This window comes from Cydia pomonella, chromosome 6 (genome assembly GCF_033807575.1).
Source record: "Cydia pomonella isolate Wapato2018A chromosome 6, ilCydPomo1, whole genome shotgun sequence".
NCBI classification, from domain to species: Eukaryota; Metazoa; Arthropoda; class Insecta; order Lepidoptera; family Tortricidae; genus Cydia; species Cydia pomonella.
Genome location: NC_084708.1, coordinates 18,657,017 through 18,679,376, shown reverse-complemented (window position 1 = coordinate 18,679,376; position 22,360 = coordinate 18,657,017). Strand labels below are relative to the sequence as shown.

General features: G+C 35.4%; 1 protein-coding gene across 1 annotated transcript; it reads left to right on the top strand.

The window, feature by feature from the left end:
• Positions 1-2,577: 2,577 nt before the first annotated feature.
• Positions 2,578-21,754, top strand: LOC133519187 (voltage-dependent calcium channel subunit alpha-2/delta-3-like). Its single transcript, XM_061853153.1, has 19 exons — positions 2,578-3,161; positions 6,580-6,661; positions 9,921-10,031; positions 10,702-11,002; positions 11,082-11,632; positions 11,960-12,185; positions 12,313-12,449; positions 13,757-13,795; positions 14,042-14,176; positions 14,936-15,010; positions 15,221-15,402; positions 16,453-16,656; positions 18,137-18,285; positions 18,420-18,699; positions 18,897-19,209; positions 19,516-19,749; positions 20,376-20,472; positions 20,556-20,956; positions 21,582-21,754. The coding sequence occupies exons 1-19, from the start codon at positions 3,076-3,078 to the stop codon at positions 21,687-21,689; spliced, it is 3,711 nt and encodes a 1,236-aa protein (XP_061709137.1). The 5' UTR covers positions 2,578-3,075; the 3' UTR covers positions 21,690-21,754.
• The last annotated feature ends 606 nt before the right edge of the window (positions 21,755-22,360 follow it).

Sequence of the window (22,360 nt, the reverse complement as noted above, 5' to 3'; positions counted from 1 at the left end):
CAAAAGCAGTAGATACCTATTAAAATCTTTTCATAGCAGTGAAAATGGAATGTCGTACCTACTCATAAAATAGGATCCCACCAAAAACATTTTCATATAAAATGTTACCAAGACGATTTCATTTGGCTCGCACTGTCAAAAAGTTATCAGATCTCATGTAGAGCTAAGGTTTTAACTGTACAGACCCTAACTCTAAAAGTCTTAAATTCACAAACTCTACACATTAGTCAATATATGTGGCTTGGCCGTTTTATCACGTTCAAACCCCTAGTTTAAGTGGTTGGGGGATAAAAGTTTCATGTTTTAGGATTGTTTGCGTACTAATACTAGCTCACATACCAAATTTTAGCTTTCTGAGACCAGAGGAGTGAGTGAGTCAGAGTTTTTTAGATAACAATTGAATCTAAAGAATAAGAACTATGTAAATAAAACTTTTCGTTTTTAATGAGACCACAATTGACATCATATTCCGAGAATTTTTGTTTATCTGTTTTAATCCAAACCAAAGTTATGAGGGTTCAAAAAACGACGAAGCGCTACGAGAAAAGGTAGGTAGTGCCCTTGCGCTTCTCTTGGCAGAGGCACTACCGTACCCGCAGATTTAGATATTCATGGCGGATAGGTCCATCGAGTGCTGTGCATATTTAAGAGCATGGAGCCGAGAGAAGAATTCGAATTTCAACATGTAATCGCGATTTGATGTAAACTTTCAATGTCTCGTGTCGTAAATTGGTGCAAGAGAGACGAAGTTAGAATATTATCAATTCAATAACATATCTTTGAAATCTGAATACGTCTTCGAGTCGCGTCGAATGCGCACAAGCCCACGCAGGCACTATGGGACTGATTACAACATAGACGCGGACCTGAAACTTTCACGTTGTTTAGTACATAAACATTGTCTATTTTGATTGAGGTATACCACGGATTTTAGAGTGATTTTAGTGGGTTTGGTGAATAATATATAAGCAGGCTTTCAATCAGTGTGAATTTAATTTTAGAGCAATATCAAAAAGGTATTCTAAAAGATTAACTGGTAGAAAATGCTCCGTGTCTTATGGTCTGCCGTTGATACAAACAGCAACGCACTTAATTTATCTTTGCTAAACCCGACTGCCTAATGGCATTTAGTCGTCGCTCTAAAAAACAAGATCTTTATCTCTGTTTAGCCATCACTGACGTCTCTCGAGTCCCGATAAGTAAGGGGTAGGGTTTCCCTGTAAATGAGGATTGATGGAAATAAAACCGCGTCTAGTTAAGAGGGAAGAATAGCTTTGCGATCCTAGCGAAATAACGGTACTCTTTCTATAAAAATCCATTCAGGAGTAAACGTTTTCCACTAAATCTCAACAAATCACTTCGATTTTGATGTCGATCGCTTCTGCATAAAATATTATAGCTTAAGAGGATTCGCTTAAAAAAAAACTGTTTTGCAAATTTTGAAATAAAGGAAAACCTATAAACCTAGTTTTTCATTGTGTCAATAAGGTACTAAAAAATCATGGGGAATGGAAATATGTAATTAGAAGTGGAAAAACGTTTTCTCTTTTTGTTTGGGCGATCACGTGGTATACTTCTCTCTTAAGACACGCAAACACACACGGCAGAACATATAAGATCAATACAGGTAAGTGTGGCTGCAGGGTACGCTTTCACATTGTGGCCTGTTTACACATTGATTAAAGTGTTTATCGCTAGTTGATAATTTGCTACTTGCTACGTGCGTTTAGTGAAAAATTTACACTAAACACTAAAACTTGCAATAAAATCTAATGAATGTGGAACAGGTCACGGTATGAAAGCCAGTTGCATTATCCGGCAGCCGCACTTACCGTATTGACCGTACCTACATTTGGTATCCAACTGTAAAGCAAATAACTATAGTACTTTTTAACTAAATAACTCAGCACGCAATGTGTACAGTCAGCGTCAAATACTTTGTAGCAGTCATCGTGTCCAAATAGTTCGGTACACCATACTAAATATATGTTGTACCGAACTATTTGGCTAATTTGGTTGCTACAAAATATTTGACGCTGACTGTAGATGAAGGAATTCACAAGTTACTTTGCAAACACACTATGACAATTTATTATAGTTTTGACTGGACTGGAATAATGTGTTGTAAAGTATTAAAAGTTAGATGGTACATATAAATCATGTATTATATATACTACATATGTACAGTCAGCGTCAAATACTTCGTAGCAGTCAAAGTAGCCAAATAGTTCGGTACACCATATATTTAGTATGGTGTACCGAACTATTTGGCCACTTTGACTGCTACGATGTATTTGACGCTGACTGTACCTACTCCTACTGTTGTAAAATTCTACTTTTATTTGATTTTAAATTGCCTGTTATATTAATAACTCTTAGTCTTACTCCACGAGGTGTATAGTTGGAAGTATGACAGAATATGTCTACTAAGGTTTAATTGTGCAAAGGCGGCAATTGGACTACCCAGATGGCATATATCTAAAATTCTAGTTTAACAAACATCATATTAAAATACACGCAATATACTTTGCTATGCTATATCGCTTCGAAAAAGTCCTTTTGGACGCTTTTGCGTGGAAACGAGTGGACGGGCGAATTTGCCCGACCCAGTTCGTGTTCGCTCGATGCCGCGCCGCCCGCCCGGCCGAGAATAGACGGAGCACGTGCGTCCGCCGCGACACACGCGTCGCGCCGGGCCGCCACCAACACCGCATCGGCGGCAAAAAACACTCAACAATAACATAAGCAACCGCGTTGTGATCCCTTGTGACTACCGACTATCAATGCAGTGTACCAGGCTTTTAAGTGTCAGTAGCAAAGTTTAGCAAACTTACTATAACCTAGAGAAATTTACGTGCCGCTATTGTAATCGTACTCGTTATCACAGTGAAAGCTTACCTATAATAGAGATATATTTTCTGGTATAAATAGAGCGATGTATTTTAGGGTAGCGTTGTAGTGGCCGTGATGGTATTAGCCTTTTGAACAAAATACTGTAACAGAGTGCCTTAAAGCTGAACAGTTTGAGCTTGTGTATATGTAAAGTGTGAGGTGCGCAAGAGTGACTCACCGACGATGCGCGGCCTAAGCTTGGCTTTTTGCGCGCTGCTGATGATTCTTCGGGAAGCAACGCCAGCGAGGAGATCAGAAAGATCCAACACGTAAGAAAGTGCACCACCAACTAATCTCTCTCAATTGTTTTGGATATTTAAACTAGGTTGCCTATTTTAAAACGTCGAAGGTCGAGCCTAGAAATCTAATAAGAATAGACTTCCGCCAGATGGTTAATTTTGCGGCTGCAATTTGCGATGCACACCTCTACTCCGCTGATTAGTTACACGAAAACTATCTTAGTATTTGATAAACACTGTATATGATAAAAAATTCTTCCTACTTTTTAAACTAATATTGTAATTTTAACCAGAGGAACATTAAAATTCAAGCTTTCTATAAAATACAATTTAAATGGTGGATGTGGGTAAATACCAAAAAAAAGATTTAAAACTATTTAGTTTCCATTTAATATAAATCCAAAAAAACTGAAAAAATAACAGACGCAGAACATGTAATACAGTAGATCCCTACATATTTATACTTAGATATATTATAATATAACTGTAAATTTAATCTGTAGGAATCTTTGACGATAACGCACCAAATAATTATATTTTGGGACTGGGACACTACATTCATTTCACTCATTTCTGAGTTAAGTAATATGCATATGTATAAGTGATATACAAATATACCTATATAATAAGTTATATGTATAGTAAATACGTACTTATAAATTCTTTTCTTGGCAAATTATTTTACAGGAACACATTTTTCTATTTTAGCGGATCACGGTTTTTGCTCACACACAGGCGAAGCTTAACTTACGTTTATATCTATTAGTAAATAAAAGGCTAATAAGAATAAATAGTTGCCTAATAGATAGAAATACTAACGTGATTGTAAATAATAGTCATAAAAATGAGTAGGTACATAATAACGAATTAAGGTTATAGTTGCAGTGTAACTGCTGCATCGGTAAAGTCTTTCGGCCCGATTCGAAGAATGATTAAGACATGTTTAAGATCTTGGAAAGATCTTTAAAAGATCGATAACTAAACGACATGTCAAAATTGACATTTATTTCGATTCCTTTGTAATCCCAATTAGATCATCTACGATATTTCTAACGTCAAAGTGACATTGGTTGCCCGAATCAAGCTGCTTCTGTCAATTATACGACATAAAAATGAATTATTAAATTATTGAATCTCATTCTTCGAATCGGGCCGTTTGTCACTGTCGATCGCAGTGATAAAATGAGTGACGGACTGAACGTTGTATTTGCGAGAGCAATGTGCAACGGTAACGCAATTTATCCAGACCATTAATTTGCATCACCCGTTTTCCGCAGCTGCAAGTGCTGCAACGCAGCTCCAGAAGTCGCTGTGTAAAATCACAATTACCTAAGTTGACACACCATCTCGACAATCTAACCTTCATATTTATTTTTGAATTTATTAGGTTATTGTTCCTAACCGGATTTAAAATTTAAACTGGAACGATAGCATGGTACATGAATACATTACAAAATAGGGTAGGTATTATGTACGCACGGAGAGGTTTCTGTACCACAATGCTACGCCGCCGTAGCCGAGCTGTTTCTACTTCAGACGTTGACAGCCTGCTACGTGCGTATTTACGTAGCTGAATGTTTCTATATAATCAAAGTGTTATGGCAGCACTTTCGGCTCGATTCGAAAAATTAGTTACGATAACGTTAAGTTCTCATTTAGATATCGTTTGTATTTCGTATAATTGACAGAAGCAGCTCGATTCGGGCAACCAATGTCACTTTAAAGTTAGAAATATCGTAGATAGGTCTTATTGGGATCACAGCGGTATCGAAATAAACGTCAATTTTGACATCTCGTTTAGTTATCGATCTTTTAAAGATCTCTCCAAGATCTTAAACGTGTCTTAAACCGGGCCGTTTATTAAAGAAGATTATGTACACAAATACACTGGTGACACCGGTGGCGGTGAGCAAACATCTCTTGATCGTGTATAAAATTGAACGTTTAAATATGTTGTTATTCCCATCAAAAAAAAAACAATAAAATCTATCAAAAACAGTAAAATCAGTATTTATTTATTTATTATCTAAAGACAGTAGTTAGAAAAATTCTTATCTGTGAAATATTTTATAACGTACATTCAGATCTTGATCATCGCTGAAAAACAAAGAAATTTGATTTTGTTTCATTTCTAGCGTCAGACAACATAACATCCAATTAGAAATGTCAATTGCAAACGGTGTGATTAAATTCCGCAATGGCGGTCGTAACATGCGGTTCCTGACATCACAGAGAGCTTATAATATATATGTACATAATTAGACATTAAAAAACTCGTGTGATGTTTTTATGACACTTGCTATCAGCTCGTTCCCTAATCCCACCCTCGTTTTTAAAGCCTTTCATTATTTAGCAGTCACATACACTACTACTTTGTCACGCAGTCCTGGGCTATAACCGCGAAAATCGAAATTCGTCAATTGCGGTCATTTTTCTCCGTCACTCTAATCACGTCTTAGTGAGAGTAAAAGAGAAAAATCCCCGCAATTTGCGAATTTCGGTTTTTGCGGTAGGCCCCCTGATGCTGGTGGATGCTGAATCCGTAGGACCAATCTGCTCACGTCTCCTGAATAAATTTTAGTTATAAACGGCCCGATTCGAAGAATGAGAAACGATAACGATAAGTTTTGGTTTAGGTAAGTTCTCATTTAGATATCGTTTGTATGTCATATAATTGACAGAAGTAGCTGGATTCGGGCAACCAATGTCACTTTGACGTTAGAAATATCGTAGATAGATCTACTTGGGATCACAGTGGAATCGAAATAAACGTCAATTTTGACATGTCGTTTAGCTATCGATACAAATACAAATATTCTTTATTTCTCTCCAATATGAAAGAACATAATGATAATGACATACAAATTAAACATGCAACTTAGACTACGGTAGACATGGTGGTACCGATCTTTTAAAGAACTTTCCAAGATCATAAACGTGTCTTAATCATTCTTCGAATCGGGCCGTATGTAAATAATCAGCGTTAACAGTAAATCCGATTATTTTACTTTCTGATTAATTTATACAGATGAGTTGATACTAAGTCATAAATAGTCATAATACTTAACTATGGACTTAGTTATCTTTTGGGTCTGAGCCAATTCTTAAGATTAAAAATCCAGTTCTACTTTAATTAAACTATAAATAAATAAATAAATATTATAGGACTTTATTACACAAATTGACTAAGTCCCACAATAAGCTCAATAAGGCTTCTGTTGAGGGTACTTAGGCAACGATATATATAGTATTTCAATATTTATAAATACTTAAATACATAGAAAACACCCATGACTCAGGAACAAATATCCATGCTCATCACACGAATAAATTCCCTTACCAGGATTTGAACCCGGGACCATCGGCTTCGTACTACTTCGTAGGCAGGATCACTACCCACTAGGCCAGACCGGTCGTCGAGACTATAAAACGCTTATTTTCTTTTCAGAGTTAAAACGTGGGCTGACCGGCTTGGCGAAGAAATATGGGAACTAAATGAAGCCTTGACAAAAGCTCAACAAATAAAAGCCGTGAGTATTGATCGTTGTACCTTTTTTAAAATAAAAACAACAATAGAAATCTACTTACCTATGTTTAGAGTTAATCGACCTTAGGTTATAGTTCCGCTACGCATGTAAAATATAATTAAAGTTATTGAATATACCTACCTATTTGTAATTTAAACAAAAACGGCGTAAATAAGAGAGTCAAACACGAAAACAACAATGCTTGTGTCCCACTAGCGCTACTGAGCAAAGGTCACTAATATTTGATATCACGCGATTCCCACTGGAGCGCATAGGTATAGTACACGTACGTCTCGCTCGTCGCCTTGCGGTCTACCCCTGAATGTGTTTGTGTTCAAATGTATTAAACTCCTAGCCCAGTAGGTATAGTGACCTTGCCTAAGTTGCCTACGACGAAGAGGTCCCGGGTTCGAATCCTGGAATGAGCATTTATTCGTGTGTTTATCATTATCACAAATATTTGTTCCTGAGTTATGGATATCTTTTATGTATAAAATTAGTGTTTATATGTTACTTTATATTATAAATATCATCATTTACAACACAACACAAGTCACAAAAACACAAACACAAGTCTTATAGATCTTAATGTGGGACCGAGTCGATCTGTGTAAAATTGTCCTATGATATTGACATATACTCATGGATTTTTGTAATAAACTATGGTCCACTGACATGACTAAGGACAATATTATCAAAACTAAAAATCTCGTATTATTTAGAACAGTTTAGTTAGATAAAAAAATAATAATTTAAGGGTAGCGGTACATTAGTCAGGACTCAGATACAATCTCTGGAGTTTATCGTAACTAAGGTTAGCCTTAATTATATATTGAGTTGTTTAAGGTTGAGTTGTTAGGCTCTATCTATGCCTAGCTATTGGGATGATTATAGTTAACCATTAATACATTTCAATAAATCAACAATCATATATAGTCATTCATTTATGATAAAAGTCACCAAAAATCCTTATAGCAAAAAAGTTAGTTATTGCTATAACTTATAGTTAAGCATTACTTTTTATAACACCCGCTCTGTTATTGGTTTTTCACCTCCCCATTTTCCGGGTCAGAAAGGGTCTGCCTGACTTGCCAGGGGAGAAGCTTTTGTAATGACTATTTGCGTCGTCCGAGAACTTTCTTCTAAATGGACAAGTGCTTTATGGGTATCAAAGTCAATTATGTCACTGTCTCTATTCAAAACATTACTTAGGTCGTTTCTACGATAGAGGCGTAAATTATAAGTTCTAATTAATTTATTATCGTTCACATTTTCTTTTGTAAAAATAGGTATAAAGTCGTGCATAAACTACTTTAAAGTATAAATTTAATAAAAAAATTACACCCACTTCACGTGTACGGGAGGTAATAATTTTATTTAACCAAATTTTGTCGGTGTGATTGGTATGTGCGTCAGTATAACATAGCCAAGCCGCAGACGGACAGAAGAACACGTCGAAACTGTTTGGGTTCCTAAATAGTTAACCACTCCTTAAACCTTATGTAAATAAAATTATTTAAGATGGAATTGCAACTTCATTTGTTTCTAAGTCAGCTAATAAGTTTTGGCTCATAATCCTAGATATTAAACACGCGTGCTTTTTCAGTGTATTATAACACTTGGGCTTTTTCATTATATTATCCGACTGAGTTAAGAAGGTAACTGATTGCAAATAATATGCATGGACCCGGAGCCTTCTTAATTTGGTCGAGTAACCAACCATCCAACTATTAGGTTTCAAATGTTAGTTCAAAGAGGTTTTTAGGTTATTTATAGATTAAATTATCTCATAAATTACATTAATGAATAAACATAACATTTTATCGATTTGATCTCCATCCGTCGAAAAGAAATACGAAAATATTAGCTTTTTTTTTTTTAATTGGCTGTTTGTGCGCGCCTTTGCCTTGCGCGCGCATTGGAATCGTGCGTAAAAAAAAAAATAACGCGCCAGCCATTTTCCGTATTTGTCATAAAATTGGAATAGTTTTGCATGTTTTTAGTTTATAAGTATATTGACGAACATGTCATTTTCAAGCATTGAAAATGAAGAACACATAAAATTGACGTTGCCAGTAATACCAATAGAGGCAAGAGCCGAGAACGATAGCTTTTTACCATCAAAATCGGGTGAAAAATAATTGGCGGCATATGAAACTTTTATTCAATGGGAAATCAGCAAAAACGCCCAGTCTTTCTTGGAAAATGTGTTAGTAGCTTACTTCAATGAACTGGCGAATAAGTGCCTACAAACCCAGCACGCATTGGTGCAATTATTCGATGTTAAAACTGTAAGCCACCATTCTGAAAATTGTAGGTACCTTTACTGTTTTGACAAAAAAATCTGATTTATAAGTTTTGTTTTTTCCTCGCAAGTGTGTTGAAAAACGTCGTATGAAACGCGTGTGCATTGGTCATTACCCACATCGGCTTTCTTATTGCGCGCTCGCTTACAGCTCGCGCGCACAATATTGCCTCGTGTGTGATGACCAACTTAGCACACTTGTATAATAATGTACTATTATAACATATTTGGCGACATTCTTATTATCTTACACAGATCGACTAAGCCCCAAACAAAGCAACGCTTGTACTATGGATACTAGGCGACTATATACATACGTATATAGAAAAATACATACTTATATACATAGAAAACATGTTTACAAAATCACTTTAAAGGCATCAGTCATCAATTAGGCATTCAGATGCTGCTATTGCTACTAAATATATGTGCTAATCAATTTTAACCTTTCCTGAATGCTAAATAATGGACACTTATAATTACTTGAACAAATGTCGTACGATTAAATAAACACTTTTCAATAAAAATCCTTAACAAACATACCACATACAGAGGCTTGTTAATATATTTGCAGAATATGTTACTACTTCGACCCTTCCAGTACCTATTTTGGTATTTTTCTGGTTCTTGGCTCGTTTTTCACACATAATGTTACCTAAATATTAGTTGGAAAATTTAATTAATAGATATTATAAATGAATATTGTATTAGGGTCAAATGACCAAACGTAATGGCTAATAGTTATTTACTTTAAACTGTTTATCCAGGACGAATCTGTCTAAACGATTTTTAAACGTTTAAACAACATACATTTTGACCATTCTCAAAATCGATGAAGATTGTACACGTTGCAGTCAAAACTCCCGCCATATTTCTGACAGACACATGTTAATGTATATCCCGGCAAAGTGGATTTAAAACTTAATAGTTAGAGTATAATACAAAATGTTGTTACAGGAATACCAGAAGATGAACGCGAGCGTAAGAAGAAAAGATGGTATGTCAATATTAGAATCTTCACTAACATCTGTCAGAATGATGCTAACGAAGAAAATCAACGCAGTTAAGGTAATCATCCCTCAGTTCTGGAGCGATATTAAAATTAAAAATATATTATGGAATTAATGAATAAAATTATCACATATCAAAGATTCCGGTAATGCAACAAAATATGAGCTATTCGGCGAAAGATCAAAAACAGCTCAACCGATAATGCGATTTATGTTTTTGATATTTCATTTTTAGACCTCCGGTTCAAAAGTTGGAAGGGAGATAAAGTTAAGTGGGAAAATGAAAAGTTAGAGATAAATAATTTATGATATTAAAAACTAAATTAGATGATGATACACACACAAAAACAAGACAAGTTTCTGTTTGACCCAATTCTGTTTGACTGATAGAGAATTTATTTATTTATTTAAACTTTATTGCACAATATAACAAATAAAGTACAAATGGTGAACTTAATGCCTAAAGGCATTCTCTACCAGTCAATCATGAGGCTAAACAGAAACAGTAGTACGTGCAGGCAATAACAAAAAAAAACAGAATAACTTAAAACAAAAATAGCGAGAAATAATATATACTAACGGTAATAAACTTACATAAATATACTATAATTATATATACATACATATATATTATTAAAGAGAAAGAGAATGCCATAAGGCATTAAGTAATAAATAACAATTATCCTACTATTCATATTTTATAATGTAATATTTAAATTTGATTTCAGTGTATCCACGCGACGGCTATTCAGTTAGCAAAAAAATTTAAGGAGGAATACAACGGGACGAACGAAGATGAGTTTGAGTACTGCTCCGCTAAATATTCAGTCTTTAAGGAACTGAATGAATTTGGAAATGATACAGTAGAGATCCCGACCGAAGAAGACCCGGAAAATATACCAAAATTTACTATTGACATGAAGCATTTTTACGAAAATGTTACTGTAGACCGTGATTCTCACTTTTACAATATACGAGTGAATACTGACAAAAGCTGCGTCCATGTTCCTACCAATATATTTTTCCGAGGTAAACTTTATTACGAATTGAAGTTTTCTATAACAAATTAAATTATTTTGTGTTAATGATCAATCTGATTCTATTACAGAGGAGGAACCAAGAAAGGCCATACTTTGGACAAAGGATCTCAATGACATATTTACTAAAAATTACAATGCCGACCCGTCTTTGACATGGCAATATTTTGGCAGTTCCCATGGTGTCCTGCGCTTTTTTCCCGCGATGCGCTGGAACCAGAAGGGTACTGACATCTATGACTGCCGCGTGCAGTCGTGGTACATCGAAGCCGCCACCTGCTCCAAAGACATGATCATTCTTTTTGACGTCTCAGGTTCTATGACCGGTTTCAAGAACTACGTAGCAAGAACAACTTTGAAGTCATTGTTGGATACCTTGTCTAACAATGACTATGTTAACGTGTATTATTTCAAGAATGTGACCGGTCAAGTGATGAATTGTTCTCAAGTGAATTCTAATTCATCACAAGAGTTCTCAGTAGTTCAGGCTACAAAAGAAAACATAGGAACAATATATGAAATCCTAACACCGACGGATGACGGTAAAAAACATAAGATAGAATTGGACGGCTACGCCAATCTTACTGAAGCTTATATAAAAGGTTTTACCACGTTAAGGGCCGTAAGTATAATTGTATTTAAATCACTTAGATACCACCACCAGAAGAAAACGCCACTCTTCCTTATTCTGCACCACTTCAACGCATTTGGTTACTTCGAGTGTGGTCACATCTCTTAGACCATCATCACTTCAGCGGCGTCTGAAGCAGGCTGTTTCACCTCCCTATTATACATTCGAATTGGTCCTAGAATTAAACTTTTCTTGACAGATATTCATCTCCACCAATATGCTCGTGCTATCTTCCATCTCAGACAGTGTCCGAGGCTGAGTTTTTATTTCATCAAATTGTTGTTGGTTGGTTTAAATAAATGTACCTTTCAATTACAGAGAAGAAGAGAAACCAATTGCAATGTGGCAAGTATTGGAGGGTGTAACCAAATGATCATGTTGATCACAGATTACGTTTCAGGAAACTTTACTGATATTTTTGAACAATACAATAGAGAGGTGGTTAATGGCAAAACGTACACACCTGTTAGAGTATTCACGTATCTCATTGGAAAGGAAGTGTCCAACGTCGATGAAATAAAATCAATGGCTTGTAATAATAGAGGTACGTTAGGGTAAATTATAATGCTCACTTTACAATCAAGAATTTATTTACCAAGGGTTCTAACAAGAGTATCTAATGGTTTTTGGACGTTTCCATCCGGTAATAGATATATGTATGCTTCCGGCAGGTACTTTCGACCATATTCACTCGGTGGAAGAAGTCCAACAACAAGTGCTAAAGTACATCAACGTAATCGCTAAACCAATGATATTGAATGGTTCAGAACCTCCTCCTACCTGGACTCATGCTAGTATGGACAAGACCGTGAGTTTATATCGCAATAAATTTAAACCATTCTCTTTAACCGACTTTCTTCACTTTTAAGGGTTTTCTGAGTGAGTATCTTTTTCATTTAATTCAAATAAACTGGGGGAGTACAAATAAATCTACCGCCGGGACTGATTTTGGGTACAAGTCTGTTCCCTCCTACTCCTTCGAGTGGCTCCAAGTCGGTTATTAAACTTATTATCTATTATTACTTTTTATAGCCTTTTATACGAGATTATAAACTGGTACTGTTATTTATTCAGGAGGTCGATGAAAGATACAATCTAGTTTATAACCAATGGCCTTTGAAGTTCTTTGTCGAGTTCATTATCTGACAGAAGGTGTAAGTATCACTGATTCCGTTGAGTTTAACTATTTGTGATTCTGTTTGAATAATAGGTACATATAAAGAGATTAAGATTTGTCCTTTTAAGCAAAGTATCCGAGATTGAAAACTTATTAGAAGTCATACACAATCACTTATAGTTGTTGTCAACTCAACCTTTTCAGAAATGATCCCCGCCCGGTTATGTTTTTCTAACAAATGATATGGCAGTGAACTATTTTTTCCCACGATAGTGAAATCCCGTACTGATCATTTGCCAAAAAAAGAATTCTGTCCCGTCCTATTGTGTCAACCCATTTTTTTCGACCAGTGACGCTAAATAACAGATATTAGTCAATGAATTAAAATATAGCTACTTAGTCTTTTCCTTATTAAGATTATTTCTATTATAAAACGCAACGGTGAAGTAATTTTTTACCGGTATCAAAATTGATTAACACCTAAAATCGACCATTCAATAATTAAGTCAGCAAACAAATTTTAATATTTTGTGCAGAATAAATAAAAAAAAACCGTTAAAAAAATGTTCTTCGGTAATGTTTAATATCTCAAATTATTTAATGTAGGTATACTAAACAACCAAATGGGCAGCAAAAATAGTTATTCGGTTACCAATATTTTACTTTCAATAATACCAGCAGAGAAATCTAGCTTTTCTAAAATGATAATAGTCAAATGACATATTTTAATATTGAGTTAATTTTTTCTTGCTGACCAACATTTGATATTTGACTCACCCTTTGAGCGTTTACCATATAACTATTACACGTATAATATAAAGTAACCGATGAATGATAAGACAAATCATTATCTTAATTATATTGAAAGATACAGATGCAGATCAACATCACATAGTTAAACAATTTACTCCATGCTGCGGTATTAACATTCCCTTAGCGTGAACCCTCCCCCGTTCATTTCAATGTATCCAGAAGTAAAGATAATTTTATGTTTACAGAGAACAAAGGATTGGGATGTAAGCCCCGATGTCACAAGTGTAAGTTTAATATATTTTAGTTAATTTATATTTTTTTTCTTCGTATCGCGATTAATTGGCTTTCAATGCCTCCCATGATCAAACTCTTGTCAACATCCGACGCAATGTTCTCGTCTACTGGCACACCAATCATGATGGAGACGGAATGTAATAATTAAAAAAAACATATTAAACCATTGTTTCGTTGTAATTAAACGATTTCCTATATTTCCTTTCATATTTTTCGAAATGACTGTCTAATTACAGCCGGACGAGGATAAGCTGGTGACTTCTGTGGCAATCCCTGCATTCATCCAAGACGACGTTAACGCCACACTACTCGGAGTGGCTGGCACCGACGTTCCCATCGATAGCATCGCTAAACTGGCAAAACCACATCAGGTAACGCTACGGAAATTGTAGTACTGTCTGAAGCACCTTGCTGCTAAATCTCATAGCTTAGCGAAGTTAGTGAGGCCCCATTGGTAAAATGTTGTATCTAAAAACTCTAGAACCTAATCTTGCTTGCAGTCTTGCAAGAGTGAGGTGCAGCTTTCTGCTAAACTAAGAAAGTTACAAACGCTCCCCGCTCTTGGGCTATTTTGCAGTTCCTCCTCCTTACGTCGTATTTCTCAACATTGAGGGTCGCGTGACCTCCCTTTTGTACCACTTTCTCTCTTAAGATCTTTCACCATTAGTTTCTGTCTCTGGCAGTGTGGAGAGCCATGTGAACTGTGGAGTCAAGAGTATATTTTGCAGTTAGATGAAGACTTAATGTTAATGACTAAGATGGATTATGATCTTGCTTATGAAGTGGATGACCCTAGATTCAAATCCCGGGAAGGGCAATTATGTATGCGATGAGCACAAATATTGAGCTTGCGGTTGGTCTTTGTAAAATTTGTAAAGAAACAAATAATATTACTTATATTATATCTAAGTACATACCTACATATTTAAAAGAAATATGGCTAAATTATGAGTATTTAAGTACTGCATTGAAAAACTCCCCTGCATTTGAAAGTAAAAAAGTATAATAATATGTTATTAAAATGGGCTGTAAGGTATTCCCTGACACTAGTTTGTTTTTTTTATTTACACATAACAATTTTTAATTATCTTCGTATAATGCGAAAAATATTAAAATGGTTTTGTTTCCAGCTTGGTGTCAACGGTTACTCGTTTATAGTTAGTAATAACGGTTATTTACTTCTGCATCCACTTCTTATAACTTCGGTAAGTTTGTCAATATTCTCATTCTAAAATATATTATAGCATATTATAAGAGAATGTAATAATATCCAAAGAGATATAGTAGTAGCAGAATTAGGAATTTTGGTACCATATAGACTTTTTTTAAAGAAATTAATGAACCCCTTTACAAACTTCCAACGAACAAAACTCCCATAACAGTTTCTTTTCTCACTGTGTATCATGTACTTGCAGATCAATGGAGAACTCCAAGTGAACTACAACAGTGTCGACTTTGTGGAAGTGGAGCAAGTCGACGATGGGAAAGATGCGCGCGAACTGGGCGACAAAATCCAGTGGCTGCGCCAGAACCTCACCGAGGCCAAACGAGGAAACATGACCGAAGTTGAAGTGTTGTTCCACTACGATGACATGAGGTTCGAACTAGGTTTTTGCCATTGTTATTTAACACTCTCATTGCTTAGTATCTAGCGGGATCTGGGAGACTGCCGGAGTGCATATAAGGCGAGTACTTATATCTGTAGACAAGGTGCTCGAGAGAAACCAAAAACTTTTAAAGATATTGCACTTAGGAGTTTATGTCGATTTCGCCTAAATATTTTTTAACATTTTTTTCTGAATGATTGTATCATTAGGTATGTAAATCATCCAAAATTAAAAAAAGGGAATATGCATGCAACATAAAACTACGAATGATTCAATGAAAATAAATTCAAAAAGTAATTTATTCTCAAGCATAGAATAATAATAGTTGTCCAAAGTAAGAATAAAAAAAACCGGTCAAGTGCGAACTCGTTTGACTCGCCCACCGAGGGTGCCGTACAAACTATCAATTATATGTGTGTACCTAATTATAAACACGAAAGGCTTCTGACCAGGAGTATTTTCCTAATAGTAAGTATACCTAATTTTTTTGTGTTTAGCGCCATCTATCGGCAAATATATTAACCAATTTGCGAGATCTGTATGTATGTAGGTTTTTTAGGGATAACATATGAACTAATTTCAACATTTTTTTAAAGAAAGTATTTTTAGTTCAATCTCAGACATTTCAAGTATAATAAACACCCGCAAAAGTGGTTAAATTGCAAATTAAATTTTGAACTAGACTGAAATATTGTCCCATCTTAATAAAAATAAAATAAAGTAACACTTTCAATGTGTCTGGGTTAGCGTTGTTGTTGATAGCTTAACTCGAGCTTAAGAAATATTTTCTCGGGAACCACTCGAGATAATATTTAGCAATGTGACAGATGGACGAACGGACGGACAAAGTCGAACCATAAGGGAACCCTAATATTTCTTATATTATTTACCGTTTTTTACTAACTACCGGCCCGATTCGAAGGATGATTAAACACGTTTAAGATCTTAGAAAGATCTTTAAAAGATCGGTGACTAAACGACATGTCAAAATTGATGTTTATTTCGATTCCGCTGTAACAATAGGTTGAATGATATTTCAGGAGGATAGCGCGCGTCAAACACGACTATTTCTTCAACGAACTGGAGGGTACACCTTTTTCAATGGGTATCTCCCTTCCAGAGGGATACGGTGACACGGAGCTCATCCTAAAAGACAACCCTCTTGAAGCCACGCAAGGACAAGACCTTATAGGAATCAATGTCACCCAATTCTTCAATTACAGCTACCGAATACATCCTGATTGGTAAGAAACATTTGAAAATCTAAATCTAGAATACAGTTTTTTTTTCGTCTAGAACCTCCTCCTTCGGAAGGCGGTTAAAAATGTAGTCTATATCAGCCAAGCGAGCACTAAAGAAAAAAAACCGGTCAAGTAAGAGTTACTCGCCCATCGAGGGTTCCGTACAAACTTTGAATTATCTCGTGTAAGTATAAAGGCGAAAGACTTTTGAACAGAAGTCCCTATACTAAGTATAATTGTGTACAGCGCCATCTATCGGCAAATTGTATAACTAATTTGCGCGATGTAATGCACGTACCGTGCAACCGTGTGAATCGATTTTTATTTGAAAAAACCGGTCAAGTGCGAGTTCGTTTTACTCGCGCACCAATGGTTCCGTACAAACTATGAAGTCGAAAGACTTTATCAGAAGTACCTATAATAAGTGTTATTGTGTAGAGCGCCATCTATCAGCAAATTGTCTAAGTAATTTGCGCGATTTAATGCAGGTATGTTGGTTTTTCGAGGATAATTCACTATTACGTGAATTGATTTCAAAAATTGTTCTTTTATTTGAAAAAAGGTAACTAATGAAATCTCCTAAAAAATCAAGTGTAATAAACATACGTAAAGTTGGATAATTTCTCCTTTCCATATGAATATCTAATAAATATCTAATTTCATATGAATTTAAATATGAAAGTATTTTAGGCAATCCATCCCCCGCAACATTGAATGGAATCTTCAGATTTTAAATGAGTTTTGAGCATTAAACTTTCGTTCCTTGGCTGCTTTCATAAATAATTATGCAAATGTGTTTTGTCGCCCATCGACTGTAACTTTAAAATCTATAAATATTACTTTGGCTTTTGACGCTATATTATAAGTCGACTGGCTAAGTAAAAACACTGACAAGTGCCGACAGTGCAAATTGTAGGTAATTATTACACCTTATAATATTAATATGATAATCCCGTAATCACTAGTGTTACTACTTGTTCAAAAAACATAGTTTCATTTATTTTCGAAACGACCCTATGTAATTTAAATGAAATTGAAATTTAATATCAGGCTATAAAATTTTACTGCCGGTGCGTCGGTTAATACCTAAACACAATATCTAATTTGATATCAATGTCTCTCCCGTCGACCATAAACTCCTTGAATGGAAAATTGTTTACGATTACTTGTCTTAAATCTGCTTAGAGGTCTAATTCAAATGGCACTTACATTTAACCTTGCTTAAAACCTCATACATACTTATAAATAATCATAAATTAGGAATGATTTTGGTCCTGTGGACACGACACAAATTCTGGGTTTGTTTTGGATCGTGCATATTCACTATTTCATCTAATCCTATTTAGCATTGAGCTGCACAATTGTTCATATACCGCTCAGTCATATACTCACACGCGAGAGAATAAAGTAGGGCAGATATAATGCGTATTGTTGCTTGCCTAGGTCAAATTTATTATACTAACACAGAGATTAATTATTTCAGGGTTTACTGCAAATATCATTATTTGGAAGGGCATGAATCAGAAACCCCTGAAATTGAAATATGGAAGTTCTTAGTACGGATTTCAAAGAACGATCTTAACATTTCAAAAACCCAGTATAAGATTGAATCGCAAGCATTTTCAGTTGACTGTAAGTAAATCAATTCGTATTTTATTAATGTGATCTGCCATCTATTCTGTATCGTGATCGCGATTTTACTTGCTAGACATATTCGTAGATACCAGTTACATTTTTAAACTACAACTTGTACTTGATCTTTCCAGCGCACTGTGGAGACAAGAGAGAAATACTTGATAAAGATGATTATTATTGTAACGAAGATTTAGTAAAGCAGTTAGTGTTTGACGCGAAGCTATCGGCTCCATACTTTAAAGATTGGAAAGATCACAGCGAACGCGAAGCTTGGCTAGCAGAAAAATACAATGTCAGCGTTCGATTCATTATGACGTCTAGTGGTCTTACAAGATGGCATTATCTGAACAATGATGAGAAGAACGAAGTCGTAAATGAACAAGGACAGAGGCACAAAAAATATAACGGGAAGTAAGTTGATATATCCCAATAATTGTATACCTACTTGTAAACTCCTTAACTCATAAGATAAATATTAGTTTATTTATTTATTTGTCTTATAAGACCACGTAAACCAAGATGATTTTAAGGGCATTAAAGAAGTAAATTTTTGAGTCACACAAAACGTGATACGTTAGGCATAATTTAAACACACTTCCTCGTTTCAGTATCTTTGGAGATGATTACCGCACCGGAATTGAAACAACGCCATATAAAGCGGCGGTACTCCAGCGCAACCAGACAAAACTCTACAACCGGGAATCCCTTGTCGTGGCGACTCGATTACCAGTACTAGACCAGTCTATAAAGAACCGGCCGTCTGTCAAGGATGATGACGGTGACATTACTATCACCGCCAGTTACGCCATCTTCTATAAAGATACAGGAATTGACACTCCTGCTTCCGTTGTGGGCTTCCAGTTCTCTTACAAACATTTTTGGGTCAGATTTCTAGAGATCACCAAATCGGTGGGTGGAAAGGTGAGTTACTTCTACAAATATATATTTTAAATAATAGAAAAATCACTTTCAACCCCATTTTACATCACATTATTCACGATGATATCCTAATTTGAAGAGAGCTGATGTACCTACATCAGCTCTCTTAAATGCCATTATGAGAATATGTAGGTACATATTCTCATAAATGGCACAAACCGAAAAAAACATATATGTTCAATAGCTGAAGGTTGAATTATTAAGCTGCGAGAGTTAGTACCAGTACGATAACGTGATGTGTGATTAACGTAAAGATTCTAATAAAACCGTATATATTTTTCTTTTCAGAGTTTATCATGCGACGGCTTCGACCACGATTGCTACGTCATAGATAGTTCAGGTTACGTGGTGCTATCGAATAATTCGGATGAGATTGGCCAGTTCTTTGGCGAAATCCATCCTTTGGTGCTGCAGTCGTTCATAGACAAACAAATTTTCGAGCACGTTGAAGTATTCAACTATCAAGCGTTGTGTCCAAACTCAATACTTCCTAAACCTAGCAGCTCATGGGGGCTTATAACGGTAGGACGATTACCATCAGTAAATCTTAATATTTAAGTATTTACATTTAAATTTGATATTCTACGTCGACTTGTATTCGATAATTTATTCATATAATACAGTAGCGGAATAAATCTATCATAACATAATTTAATTCTAATATTTGTGAAAATATATTGTATTATACATTATGCAAACAACTACCTAGGCATTATATCTAATTTCATCATTACCATATTCATACTCGTATTATTATATTCTTAATGACTGTTTTCGTCCCAATAGAGGGCTGCCCTCGCGTGCATTCCATGATTTTATTTTATTTATATTGCTTGAAAACTCTTGCCTGTTTTTTTTTGTAAACACACAAAAACGAATAGGCTTGACAGTTTATGATTTAGAAGAAATCTCTAACATATATATTCCTCCAATAATGAAACTTAGTTGTTATTAACTATCTTGGAAGAGTTGGAAGTCGCTAGAACCAGCACTGAAAAATTATTAAAATTAATAAAGAAAATTTGAAAAGTATGTTAGATTGTTTGCCGCTTCTATTTGTTTGTGTAACATTAAGCAAGTTCCCAAGTGGTAATTAGTTAAACTGTATTGATGTAACAGTCTGGTTAATATCAATTACATTGTTTCAGCCATTCACATTATTAAAATGGATATTAACCGATTTTTTAATAATATTGGGTGACATCTATAACTGGAATCAATATGCCTACGGAATGCCCGAGGACTGTAAGTGTCTAGAACCCGAAAAAACCTACATCTATAGAAAGCCACAATGTCTATTACCTAGGCTAATTGTATTCTTTTTTTAGTTGCACAAAGCACAACTCCTACAGAAACAGTGAATAATGAAACCGTTCAAGTTGTAGACGAAGACGAAAAAACATTTTCTTGCGATCATCGCATCAGACTGTACATAATGAACCAAACGCATTTTTTGAAGACGGCTGAAGATCACCCAGTTACATACGAGGAGAACCGAGGGGAGTGTCACCCTCCTTATTGGGCCTCCTACGTTCGGTATACAAATTTGATGTTAGTGGTGGTGGAGAAGATGGGACATTTAGAGTTTAATGTGAATTGCGAAAAGCCGCCGACGACGAAACCGGTGCCCACGAATAGCTCAACATACAGTCGGGAACCGTGCCATAAGTTAGAATTGGGCAAACTTCCGCGGCGCCGGTTGGAAGGCTGTTTTACTTATCACGAGAAGGTAAAGTGTCAAAATATAAAATAATTTATTATTTTTAGGGTTCCGTAATTTAAAAGGAAAAGACGGAACCTTAATAGGATCACTCTTCTGTCTGTCACAGCAAAATTTGCTTAGAAACTACTGGACCGTGCTGATATTTTGCACACATTATGTAAGTAAACATGTAATGTAAAAAAATATATTTTAAAGGATTAATTAGAAAATTAAAAAAGTTTACAAACTGTTACATATGAATAAAGTTAATTAAGAACATTTTTTATCAAGCAGATACATCTATAGGTACCTACAAATACAAACCAAAAATCCAAAAGGAACAGTGTGCCATTTCCAGTTCCGAGTCTTGCCCATTGCGTTAAATTTTTCGTTTATTTAAGAACATTACATAACCACAACTACTTAAATTATACAAATCTTTATAGTTTTTTTTTGTTTGATTTTGACCACTGTTTTTGTTACTTCGAAAATAATGATCTTGATACTCTCTGATTTTATTCTAATGCCGCTTTTGGGATTAAACAACTTCACCTTTAACTGGTCATTTGTGGTCCTTACGCATTGGCAATAAGGTTCACGAATGATCAGGAAACAGTGCTATAATCACACTCAGTATTTTGTTTTGCTACAGGAAGCAAACGCATCAACTTGCAGTTTGGCCGCCTTGGACTTGGCCGCGCCGAGACTCGTGGCTCTCGCCACGTTGCTGACTGCCCTCGCATCCATGACGCTTTGCTAATATAGTCAACTTGTTTGAGATTTGCACCTTTGTTACTAGCACAAATAAATGTTGTTGTATTATCATTACGTATTCATTACTTTCCAATCTTACCTTACCATTCGTAAAAAAGGTACCCCCCCCCCCCCCCTCCTGCATAGAAGTTTGTATGCAAATGTGCTACGTGAATATTATTGTATGTATATGTGAGGATGGTGAATAACAAATAACTAGAGCAACAAAGTCGGGTAAATGTCATATTTAAAAATGATACTTTTTTCATACTTAATATTACATTTTAAAAGGGTCTTAGCGGTGGTGGCCGAGGGGTTCAAATCCTGGATCGTACCAATGAGTTTTTTGGAACTTATATACGAAATATTATTTTATATTTACCACTAGCTTTTCCGTGAAGGAAAACATCGTGAGGAAATCTGCATACATCTGCGAAGAAATTCAAAGGTGTTTCAAATGTATGTGAAGTCCCCGATCCGCATTGGGCTAGCGTGGGGACTATAACCGGAGCCCTCTCGCACATATTATGATAGGAGGCCTGTGCCTAGCAGTAGAACTTATATAGGCTGAATTATTATTATATTAATATACTCACGTCCTAGCAAAGTTTAACTAAATTAACTACTCAACGATAAGTCTTAAAATTATTGTACATTTATATAAACTACCGACAATTT